The following is a 12694-nucleotide window of genomic DNA, read 5'->3' as shown; positions in this document are numbered from 1 at the left end:
CATGAGTATGGACAATGTGATAAGGAAGCAAAACTCAAATGTTGCAACTGTGGTGGAGAACATAGTTCAGCATACAGAGGGTGTGAGGTAAATAAAAGAATGCAAGAGATACAGAGAATAAAAGTCACTCAAGGTATATCTTATGCAGAAGCAACAAAGAAAGTTAGGCCTACAAGGGAACAGATGGGTCAGATGCCGACAATGAGAGAAGAAAGGAAAGACATGATTAAGTGTAAAAAATGTGATAAAATAAAGGAAGAAACACTGATTGTGGATAAAAATGAATTTGTTCTCTTTATGGCAGAGGTGATAAATTGCTCAGCACAGACAACAAGTCGGACGGAAAGGATTAAAATAATAGTTAAAGCCGCGGAAAAATACATGGGTATTAAAGGAATCCCTTGGGAATCAGTGAGAAACACGTTAAATGAAGAAGTTCAGCAACAACAGTCACAAGCATGGGGTGGAGTTGCATAATGGTAATATTTATACTGCAGTGGAATGCGAGGAGTTTAATATCTAATGGTCAGGAATTTAAGAAATATATAGATGATTTAAATGAAAAACCTGATATAGTGTGTGTACAAGAATCATGGTTAATATCAAGACTAGAATTTAATATTAAAGGCTATAATGCAGTAAGAATGGATAGGAAAATAGGTAAAGGTGGGGGAATTATTACATTTATAAAAAAAGGTATCCAATATAGAGAAGTAAAGAGAGGGAATGAACTAGAATATGTTATTGTGGAGGTATGGTCAAGTGAAGGTAATATTAAAATAATAAATTTTTATAACCCATGTAGATTGTTAGAGAGGGAACAGTTAGAAGAGATATGGGAGGGTATTAATGGAAAAACTATCTGGTGTGGAGATTTTAATGCACACAGTACATTATGGGGTAACAGAAATGATAATAATGGGAGAGTAATTGAAGAATTTATTGAAGAAGAAGAGCTAGTGTGCATTAATGACGGGACAGGAACTAGATTGAATACAGCAAGAGGCACAGAATCAGCAATAGATATTACAATAGTTACAAAAGATATTGCAGATAGGTGTGAATGGGAGGTATTAAGAGGTAACACAGTTGGAAGTGACCATTACCCAATCAAAACTCAAGTAGGAATAGAATGCGCAAAAGAAATTGAAGTGAGAGAGGAGAAATGGATTTTAGAAAGAGCAGATTGGGATAAATTTAGGGAAATCAGTGAAGATTTGTTGCAAAAGATTGAGGATAACTTAGATGTTGAAAATATGAGTAAAAGAATTAGTGGGGGAATAATTGAGGCAGCAAAAATGGCAATACCTAAATCAAAACCTAAAATAATTAATAAAATTGTTCCATGGTGGACAAAGGAGTGTAGAAAAGCTATAAAGGAGAGAAACAAAGCTTTTAAAAAAATGAAAACGACACACAACTTTCAAAATCTCATGAAATACAAACAAGCACAGGCAATAGTTAGGAAAACGGTTAAAAAATCAAAAAAAGAATATTGGAGACAATTTTGTGAGTCAATTGGTAGAACAACGCCAGTAGAGAGAGTATGGGGAATGATCAAAAAAATGAAAGGAAATGGAAAAGAATATGGATATCCAATGCTGATGGATGGGCAGAGGGTTATTATTAATAATAAAGAGAAAGCAGAAATTATAGCAAGAACATTAATTAAAGTACACAGCACAGACAATTTAAGCCAAGAGGAAAAAAGAGGGAGGGAGGAGACTTATGAAAGATATCAGTTTGATTTAGGGAAAGATGACGGGGATCAGGTACTAAATATAAATTTCTCAGGGACTGAGCTGAGTAGGGCATTAAAGAAATTAGGGAAAACGGCTCCAGGGAGAGATGGAATTTGTTATACTATGTTAGAAAACCTAACTGATAAAGGAAAGGAGGTGCTGTTGAAGTTGTATAACAAGATATGGGAGGTAGGAGTTATTCCAAAAGAATGGAAAAAAGCAGTTATCATTCCCATTAAAAAGCCTGGGAAAGATCCCAAACAGCCAACCAGTTATAGACCAATAGCCCTAACATCGCATATTGGAAAAACGATGGAAAGAATGATTAATGACAGATTAGTGTACTGGGTTGAAACTAAAAGAAAGATAGGAAATTATCAAAGTGGATTTAGGAAAGGTAGAGGGACAATGGATCCAATATTGAGGCTTGAAGATGATATTAAAAAAGCACAGGTTAACAGGGAATCAGTAATAGCGGTGTTTTTAGACATAGAGAAAGCATATGACATGTTGTGGAGAGATGGAGTGTTAATTAAACTTAACCAAATAGGAGTTAAAGGACGCGTATTGAGATGGGTTAAAGAATTTTTATCAGAAAGATCCATAACAGTTAAAATAAATGGTACATTTAGTGAATGTTACAGTGTTGAAAATGGCACACCACAAGGGAGCATTATTAGCCCTTTTTTGTTTTCTATAATGTTTGATGGGATCTTTAAGGAGATAGAAAATATTACAGGAGTTGCATTATTTGCTGATGATGGTGCGATTTGGAAAAGAGGGAGAAACATAACATTTATAATGAAGAAAATGCAACAGATATTAAATACAGTGCAGGAATGGACAGTTAAGTGGGGATTTAGAATATCTCAAGAAAAAACTAAAGCCATGTTATTTACCAAAAAGAAAATAAGAGAGGATTTAAAATTGAAATTGGGAGGTAAAGATTTGGAGAATGTTGAATCTTTTAAATATCTGGGATTGTGGTTTGATAGGAGACTTACATGGAACACACATATTAGTAAAATGGTGGATAAATGTAAAAGAGTGTTAAATGTAATGAGGTGCCTATGTGGTGTAGACTGGGGTGCTAGTAGAGTGGCATTAAAAACAATTTATACAGGGTTGATAAGATCAGTGATCGATTATGGATGTATGGTGTATGGATCAGCTGCTAATACAACATTAAAACAGCTAGATGTAATCCAAAACCAAGCATTAAGAGTATGCTGTGGAGCCATGAAAACCACACCGGTAGCAGCATTACAGGTTGAAATGGGAGAGATGCCTCTACACCTTAGGAGAGATCAGCTGGAGGTAGTATACTGGGCGAACTTGAAAGGCCATAATGAAAATCACATAGCACAGACAGTTCTGATGCAATGCCAAGAACGAGAGAAACGGGGCATTAAAGGGTATGGATGGACAATACAACAAAAAATAAATGATATGGAAATAGATACAATAAAAATATCGCCCACTATAGTATTTCCAGTAGTTCCCACATGGCTGCTTGATGACTTGGAAGTTGATTTTGAAATAATGAAAGAAAAACAAGAAAATGAGATTGACCGCAAACAAGTGGAAAATTATATAAGAGAAAAATACAGTGAAACAACTGAAATATACACAGATGCATCAAGAATTGGACAAAGGGTAGGAGTGTCATTCAGTATTCCAAAGTTAAAAATTGAAGTTACAAAAAGAATTAATAATAATTTAGCAGTTTATACAGCAGAATTGGTAGCGATATGGTTGGCTCTAAAGTGGGTAGAGGACAATAAACCAATTAAAGCAGTCATTGCGTCTGATTCAAGTTCAGCACTCATAAGTATTAAAAATGTAGTATCAGAATCACGGCAGGACATAATATATGAAATAGTACAGTTGGGAAATAATATCATTAAATCAGGAGTTATCATTTCATTATTGTGGGTACCAGCGCACATAGGGGTTAGTGGAAATGAGATGGCAGACAAGTTGGCTAAACAAGCAGCACAGCAAACTATGATAGACATGGACATCAAATACAGCAAGTCAGAAATCAAAAGTATAGTTAAAACCAAAATATTAGGAAAATGGCAACATATATGGAATAATGGGAGTACAGGACGTCAATATTACACCATACAGAACATAGTTGGGAAAGGTAGGGAAACAAGGAAAAACAAAAAGGAAGAAGACAAGTTCTCAAGAATGAGATTTAATCACACATCACTCAATAGCACACTACATATGATCAACAAACATGCAGATGGGATGTGTGAATGTAACAACCAGGAAACTGTAGAACATGTATTAATGCACTGCCCAATATATCAGACAGAAAGAAATAGATTATTCACACAGTTACAGGAAAAACAAGTGGAACCTAACATAAAGAACATACTAAAGTTGAGCACGGGTGATGTATGTTTTAGATATGTTTATAACTATTTGAAAGACACAGGGTTGATTAATAGAATTTAGTATTTAGATGAATAGTTATCTATATCATATAGAGGTATTATAGAGAAAGAAATATCAAAGTTTGGGACATTTAGTAATTTATTTATATGTATAGGAAAATAATAAAAAATTTTTATTTGTAATATTTTACTTTATTTTTTTTTATTTTTTATGTATTTTTTTTTTTTATGGTTGGGCTTTGTTTAACTATAAAACATGGTTAGTTAACTCCGGATCCACACTCCAATCCAGATGGTGGCGGTAATGCACCAAAAGCTGGTTGCCAACCGCCATAAAACACACAAGAAGAAGAAGAAGAATCAGTCTGGTCAGTGACACGTCTCTGTGCACTGATTAAATGACCGTAATTAAAGGTAAATCCTTATTTTATCATTAATATTAATGATAATACTATCCTTTTATGGCTGTAAAATGTAGTTCGTGTGTCAATGTACTGGCCACTACACTGTTCATACTTGTAGCTCTAACGTTAAGTTTAGAAACGGTCTCAATACTACACTATCATACTACATACACTTCATTTTCTGATACATACTACTACATATGCTAAAATGTGAAGCATAAAACAGGAGCTAGCAACATTTTTTTGTATCAAATATTGCATATCACTCAATTTGCACAGTAAATCCTAGAAGGGTGGAAGGGTGGAAGGGTATGAATAATACTATAGTATAATGACTGTTTTTACATTAATGTGAAAGTTGGGATTGGGATAGATGTTAATAAAATACAATTTAATGGGTAATTCAATAAATAATATGAATAATATTATGGTATAATGACTGTTTTTACATTAATGTGAAAGTTGGGATAAGGATAGATGTTAATAAAATACAATTTAATGGGTAATTTAATAAATAATATGAATAATATTATAGTGTAACGACTGTTTTTACATTAACACGAGGGTTAGGATAGGGATAGATGTTAATAAAATTAAATTTAATGGGTAATTTAATAAATAAAATGAATAATATTATAGTATAATGACTGTTTTACATTAATGTGAAAGTTGGGATTGGGATAGATGTTAATAAAATACAATTTAATGGGTAATTCAATAAATAATATGAATAATATTATAGTATAATGACTGTTTTACATTAACATGAGGGTTGGGATTGGGATAGATGTTAATAAAATACAATTTAATGGGTAATTTAATAAATAATATGAATAATATTATAGTATAATGACTGTTTTTACATTAATGTGAAAGTTGGGATAAGGATAGATGTTAATAAAATTCAATTTAATGGGTAATTTAATAAATAAAATGAATAATATTATAGTATAGTGACTGTTTTTACATTAACACGAGGGTTGGGATAGGGATAAATGTTAATAAAATACAATTTAATGGGTAATTCTATAAATAATATTATAGTGTAATGACTGTTTTACATTAATGTGAGAGTTGAGATAAGGATAGATGTGAATAAAAGACAATTTAATTGGTAATTTAATAAATAATATGAATATATACTATAGTATACTGTACTATATTAGTACATATGTACTATTGCCACTGAGTTTAAAATATCCATTAAATATTGTCAGCTATTTTTCCGCCATGCTGTGTTAAGCACTGTATAAATCTGTGTTGATTTGACTTGACTCCAGGTGCATTATGGGTCAGTGGAGGCCTGTGTCTAACCTGAGAAATCAGGCGTCTCGACAGCCTCCAGCGGTGGTGTTTTTCCTCAGTCTTCTGATGCTCTCCATAACCTTTGTCTGTGTTGGACTTTACTCTCAGAATCACGACATCAACAACCCGGACATCAGCTCTGTAAGTAGCCATGGGACGATAAACAGTATCAATTTGGTTAGTTTCGATTTCAGGTATACTTTAATGTTATTTCTGCTTGTTTCATAGGACTGGAACCGGGTTCTGGGTTCTGTTGCAGGGTTTAAGTTCTGCACTCATCTGAATGACTCTGATCTGCCGCTGGAGGAAGATTCTCCTCCGATGGTGGAGCATAAAGATCAGACCAATATCTCCACCAGGACCACTCATGTTTCTTTACTGGTGCCGCTGTTGTTTATTGGGGACGTCCCGGATGAGGCTGGGATCAGTGTCACAGTGATGGGCAGCCAGCTGGGCATGAAAGGTTTTGTCGTTGTTTGAATCATCTTTATTTATTTTTTTGTATTTATTTTTGTACACGTGTTTTATAATTATATGAATTATATATTAATATCTTATTAAAATCCCAATTCTTTGTTTTTCCTCGGATAGTTGCCAGTAAATTCTTATTTATTTTATTATTATTCTAAAATTTTCTAATGAAAAAATCGTAGAGCAGTTTTCATAAATATTTTAAATGATTCTTTTATTTAATTTTTTGATATTTATTCATTTATTTTTATTGTTTTTTATAATATATATTTTTTTCAATTTTAGTTTTAATTTATTTATTTATATTATCTTAATTAATTTTAGTGCTTTGAATGAAGCTTTTCTTCAGTTAGTTGCCAGTGAATTTCTATTAATTTTATTATTATTACAGTTTTCAATGGAAAAATGGTAGAGCAATTTTCATAGATATTTTGAATGATCTTTTATTTTTTTTTTGTATTTTTTTTTGTATTTGTTTTTTTTAATAATAAATATTGTTATTTCAGTTTTTGATTATTTATTTATGTTATCCTAATTAATTTTACTGCTAAAATAAAACTTTTCCTCAGTTAATTTTCCAGGTAAATTCTACTTATTTTATTATTTGCTTATTTTTAATCTTATATTTAATTCATATTAGAGTACTAATTTGAGTATTTTACTGAACTTAAATTTTGCAGTGAAAATATTTTTAATTCTTTTATTTAATTTTTTTATGTATTTATTGCAAATTTGTTGTATATATTTTTACATTTATTTATAACTATTTATTTTTATTTATCTTTTAGTTTTTATCAATTCAAGGGATTTTGTTTGTGCTTTATTTTTTATTATTTTAGTTTTCATCTTATATTTGTTTTATGTCAGATAATAATGATAATAATCTATTATTATCATTCATCTTGGCCTTGGAGTGCATTTGGGTTATAAATAATATGAATAAATTAGCTTGTAGTTATTTAAATAAGTAATTAAATAAACTAAAGTTGCTAGACTTTCATGTTTTTTTTTTTTTTTTTTTTGGTATTTATGTATTTATTTTTGTACATTTGATTTATTGAAAAAAGTATAACTGTTTATTTTTATTTTAGTTTTTATTTATTAATATCTTCATTAAAATCTTTTTTCCCCTCAGTTACCTGTAAATTTCTATTTATTTTATTATTATTATTAAATCTTCCAATGAAAAAAATGGTAGAGCAGTTTTCATAAATATTTTGAATGATCTTTTATTTATTTATTTATATTTATATTTGTTTTAATAAACAATAATACTTTTTTTTCAGTTTTAGTTTTTATTTATTTATATATATATTATCTTAATTAATTTTAGTGCTTTGAATGCTTTTCTTCAGTTAGTTGCCATTAAATTTCCATTTATTTAATTATTATTTAATTTTTAATGGAAAAATGATAAAGCAATTTTCATAAATATTTTGAATGATTTTTAAATATTTATTTATATTTATTGTTTTATTTAAAAAAATAAAAACGTTTATTTCAGTTTTAGTTTTTATTCATTTATTTATGTTATCCTAATTAATTTTAATGCTCTTAATGAAACTTTTTCCTTGCCAGTAAAATTCTATTTATTTTATTATTTGCTTATTTTACATCTTATATTTTATTCATAATAGAGTACTAACTTCAGCAAATTACTGAACTTAAATTTTGCCATGGAAATATTTTGAATTATCTTTATTTATTTTTTTAATGTATTTATTGCAAATTTGTTGTATATATTTTAACATTTATTTATAACTATTTATTTTATGTTTATCTTTTAGTTTTTATCAATTCAAGTGACTGTTTTTAGTTAAACTTTTTTCTATTTATTTTAGTTTATCATCTTATATTTGTTTTATTTCAGATGTAATGTGTATTTGTAGAGTGTATTTTTTTCAGATAGCAATGACAATAATCCATTAATGCTAATAATTCTGCTATTAAAGAACAAATGGCTTATAAATAGTATTAATTCATTTGCTTGCAGTTATTTAAATAAACAATTTAATTTTAAGAAATGTGTTTGACTTTCAGATTAAAAAAATAACACATTTTAACCTGATTATTTCCAAAATATCATGAAAATGTGCAACAGAAAATGATCAATTGTTTGTCAATTTTTTTCATCTCCTCTTTTAAACACATTTTCGTGTGTTTCTTTTGAAGTTGCATGTCTTAAAACAAACAGGAATGAGTGAAATTATTATGTGTTTAAGCTGGTCTTCCTTAAATGGCTGTCTGTGATCATTATTATACACCTTTCCTTCACAGGAGCTGCAGCGAAAGAATCGGTCAACATCTCTCTTCTCCTGCGCACTGATGTCCCCAATAATCAAACTCCCGCTGGGACGCCGAATGCTCGAACCCTGACCTGTGTCCATTTCACTGCCCTGACCCACGTTCTGCCTCAGACTCCGTGAGATGCTAATAATATCTCAAATCATATCTGAAATAAACAAAAAACACCCTGCACACTGATTGACTGATGTTTCAGGACTCCTCCAGAATGTCCAGCGGTGGAGGACGGAGAAAAGAGAGCTTCACCTGTCAGAGCTGTCGCTGTACAATCATACAAACACAATTACCCACAATGCTTCAGTCTAGAGTACACACCAGATCCACGGCTGACCGTCCTGCTCACTAAGGTAGAAAGCATGAGGCATTCATTCAGAATCAGCTTAATATTTCCTAATATTTCATTAATAAACCTGTATAATGATGGATTCTGTGCAGCTTTATATGACCAGTCAAGACTAGAGTTGGCTTATGGAAGCGGGAGGGATTTACAGACCTTAAAGGGGACCTATTATGCCTCTATACAAGATGTAAAATAAGTCTCTGATGTCCCTATAGTCAGATAACCCAACATCTCGATAACTTCTCTTCTTTATCGCTGAACCAGGATGAGAAGGCCTTGTGTAGGTTTCACCTGCTGCTGGTCAGTGCTGCGCTGCTGCTCATCTGCATCCTCATGAGTCTCTGCGGGACGTTTTTTTCACGTTCACCACGCTCTTACCAGGGGAACGATCTCCAAAAGGTACGACTGTGGTGGAGCTTCACAAAGTGCTCGCATTTACACATGCTGAGATTTACACACTATATCGTTTCAGCATCCACATCTGCAATAGTCACATAGATGGTTCTTCAAAGTCTGGATTAATGTTGTCCGGGAGCCACACTTTGGTATGCATGCAGTTTGTAGATTAATTGCAAAAAGCTTAAATATTCGGTACGTTTACATGTACACCAATTTTAATATGGTTAAGATGATACTCTGATTAAGAGTCAGGCCCGGCACCAGGATGTCATAGCTGAGGGGGCATTTTAATCAGATAGGTGGGCACTAGACCTAGTGACTGATTTTGGTCCCTCTTGTTCCTTTTAAGGCCCGTTTCCACTGAGTGGTACGGTACGGTTTGGTTTGGTACGCTTTTATGGCCGTTTCCACTGTCAAAAGGCGTACCGAACCAAACCGTACCACTTTTTCAGGACCCTTTCGAAAGGGTCCCAAACTGCAGAAAGGGTCCCAAAAGGTGGAGCTACACGCGCAGCTGAACGCTATTGGTTTACAGAGATACGTCTTTCGTAGACTCAACAAGCCAGAATGTAAACAAAGGACCCGCCATGTTTGAAATACACAGCGAGAGATTACAGCGAAATTATAAATACATATGCAGCCATGGTCGATCCTGCAAACAAACCCTGTCGCCGTCATGATAAACAGCCACAAAGCCATGGAGAACAGCAGATTTACCCTGTGCCGCGTAGTTTTTAACGAGCCAGTCTGAAGCCCGAGTGGTTTCGCTTTCTTTCTTGCGCTCGCCGCGCGTCTCTATCTGAAATAACAAACTTCTTGATCTGATACTAATAACATGCACTCGATTATTGACAAGCTTTGGAAACCCAATCCTGTGAGCTGACAAGCTTTTCCCGCGAGCGCGGGAAAAAAGGCGAAGCCAATGAGCACGTTATTTCTTCAGCAAACGTGAACAAACTGCCTTGTTTTAATCTTTATTATCACCTTTTGGACTAATATGAACAGGGAATGATGGAATGACTCTCTAACAGAGGCTACATGTGCTGCTGAAGATTACAGATACAGATGAGAGGTTTGCTCTGACTGTAGGCTATACTTTGTGTTGTTTTGAACCTAATTAACGACGAAATGTCTGCTTTGTGTAGTTCTTCTGTAGTTGGTAACATATCAGAGACTGTAAGGGTCTGTATGTGTTCATATATGTTCATTTATTTATTTATTTAATATAATTACAGACATTACAGTAGGCTATTTCGCACCGTCATTGATCTGCAGTTATAATCAACTCATGTTCATAGAAAAGTTAGTAATAAACATTTATACACAAGTATTTATGTGTGTAAAGCATCTGTTTTGTGAGAAGTGCTGCTCATTGTGATGTGTGAGTGACCTGTGCAGCTTTATTGTAGACATTTTCTCGAGCGAAAATACACCACGCCCACCAAAAGGGTACCCTTGGTAGTGGAAACGCAAGCCTGATAAAGGTGACCCGTACCGACCCGAATCGTACCGTACTGTACCAGTCAGTGGAAACAAGCCATTATTTAGACCAGGGCTATTCAATTGATGGCCCGCGGGCCGAACCCGGCCCCCGAGGCAGTTTGTTCTGGCCCTCCAAATAATGTGACCAAGACATCAAAGATAAATTTTGTTTAGTCGAAAAACGGCCGCTATAGTTATGAAGTGACGTGCGTCTTTCTGTTCAATACGAGTTACTACACGCGAGTGGTGTGGACAGCCGAAAACATTTAGATATGTTTTGTAGAAAATGCCTTTTGTGCAGTTATATCTCTCCGGCACTTCGTTTGAGATGCTTTTCATGAACCGGCCCCCATGACAAACTAATTGAATAACCCTGATTTAGACTATTGAATTGAATAAGCTAAATTGGCCGTAGTGTACGAGTGTGAATGTGAATGGGTGTTTCCCAGTACTGAGTTGTGGCTGGAAGTTCATTCCACTGTGGTGACCTTTGAAATAGAAACGAAGCCAAAGAAAAATGAATGAAGGAATTTATGCAAATGCGTTCCCCTAAAGACCATTTTGAGGGATGTAAACAATAACAATGGTCTTAACTTGTTTCCTGTTTTACACTTTTAATTTCCAAAGCTCCTGAGAATCCTAAAAGGTCAACATATTGATGTTATGACAGCAGTTTTAATGTTGAGATAAGATTGAATTACCTCTTGTTACAGTTTTTAAAATAGTTTGACAACATGCAGGAAATGATTATGGGCCAACGGCATCACCACATTGGAACGGTCTATATAATCGTCCCAACCATTCTGATATAATGAATCCTTCACAAATAGAGTTAGTCAATGCATCTGAAGTAATATAGTTAATATCACAATAAATTATTGCAGAAAAACTAAACATATGTCCAGCATTGTGCATCTCTAGTACTCAACAATTTTCAGAACTGTAATTTCTTTCTTGAGATCTGAACTTCATGTATAAACACTTGACATCATTTACAGGAATCTCTGCTGAGCCCATGAAAAACATTTCCAGAGTCCAGAATTGAGAGTCTGCCTTCAGAACACAAGACGACACCTGCTCCTGAAATAATAAATGAACATTTGGGTATTTAACAGTAACTGTCCATCATGAACCTGCAAACAATTATACAGGTTGCATGCCTTGTCATTTCAAGAAGAATCTACATGTGACTTTATTAATGTTTAATTTAGTGTTGTCAAATGATTCATCGCATCCAAAATAAAAAATATATTTACTTAATAAATATACACGTGTACTCTATGTATAAATATACAAACTTTACATAAAATACAAAAAATAGATATTTACATATATATTTCTATATAATATATATATATATATATATATATATATATATATATATATATATATATATATATATATATATATATATATAAACAAAATTTTTATGCAATATAGTCATGCATCATAATATATATATATATATATATATATATATATATATATATATATATATATATATATATACATATACATATACAAGCATAAATGTTTTGTAAATATGAACTTTTAATTTGGATGCGATTATTCATTTGACAGCAGTAGTTTGGTTGCAATAATGTTATGATATGTGAGCATTAACAATCACAATACCAGGACAACAAAACCAGAAACTAATGGTTATTATTATTATTTAATTAAACTCCAAGAGTAAGTGAATCTGTAATTGGAAGCTTTGTCTTGATGCTGGATTATTGATTCTATTTAATATTAATTTCATTTAAATACTTTAAGTGTGCACTATATGGTTGTTTTTCTAAAAACAGATTGTATTAAAATATTCCACTGTGCTTATTA

At 32.5% G+C, this 12694-nt stretch overlaps 1 protein-coding gene across 6 annotated transcripts in view; it reads left to right on the top strand.

The window, feature by feature from the left end:
- Window positions 1–12694, top strand: part of zgc:158398 — a 13548-nt gene extending 854 nt beyond the window's left edge. For 2 of the 6 annotated variants that reach the window (XM_073942241.1, XM_073942240.1), the window contains 7 exons: window positions 4415–4564; window positions 5835–6000; window positions 6088–6322; window positions 8608–8752; window positions 8831–8981; window positions 9239–9373; window positions 11854–12692. In XM_073942241.1, the coding sequence (XP_073798342.1) occupies window positions 5842–6000; window positions 6088–6322; window positions 8608–8752; window positions 8831–8981; window positions 9239–9373; window positions 11854–11874 (846 nt within the window). In that variant the 5' untranslated portion in view covers window positions 4415–4564; window positions 5835–5841 and the 3' untranslated portion in view covers window positions 11875–12692. 6 annotated transcript variants of the gene reach the window in all.

Source organism: Danio rerio, chromosome 25 (assembly GCF_049306965.1).
Source record: "Danio rerio strain Tuebingen ecotype United States chromosome 25, GRCz12tu, whole genome shotgun sequence".
Lineage (NCBI taxonomy): Eukaryota > Metazoa > Chordata > Actinopteri > Cypriniformes > Danionidae > Danio > Danio rerio.
Note: the sequence above shows the minus strand (reverse complement) of the source record. Positions and strands in the feature narration are given on the sequence as shown.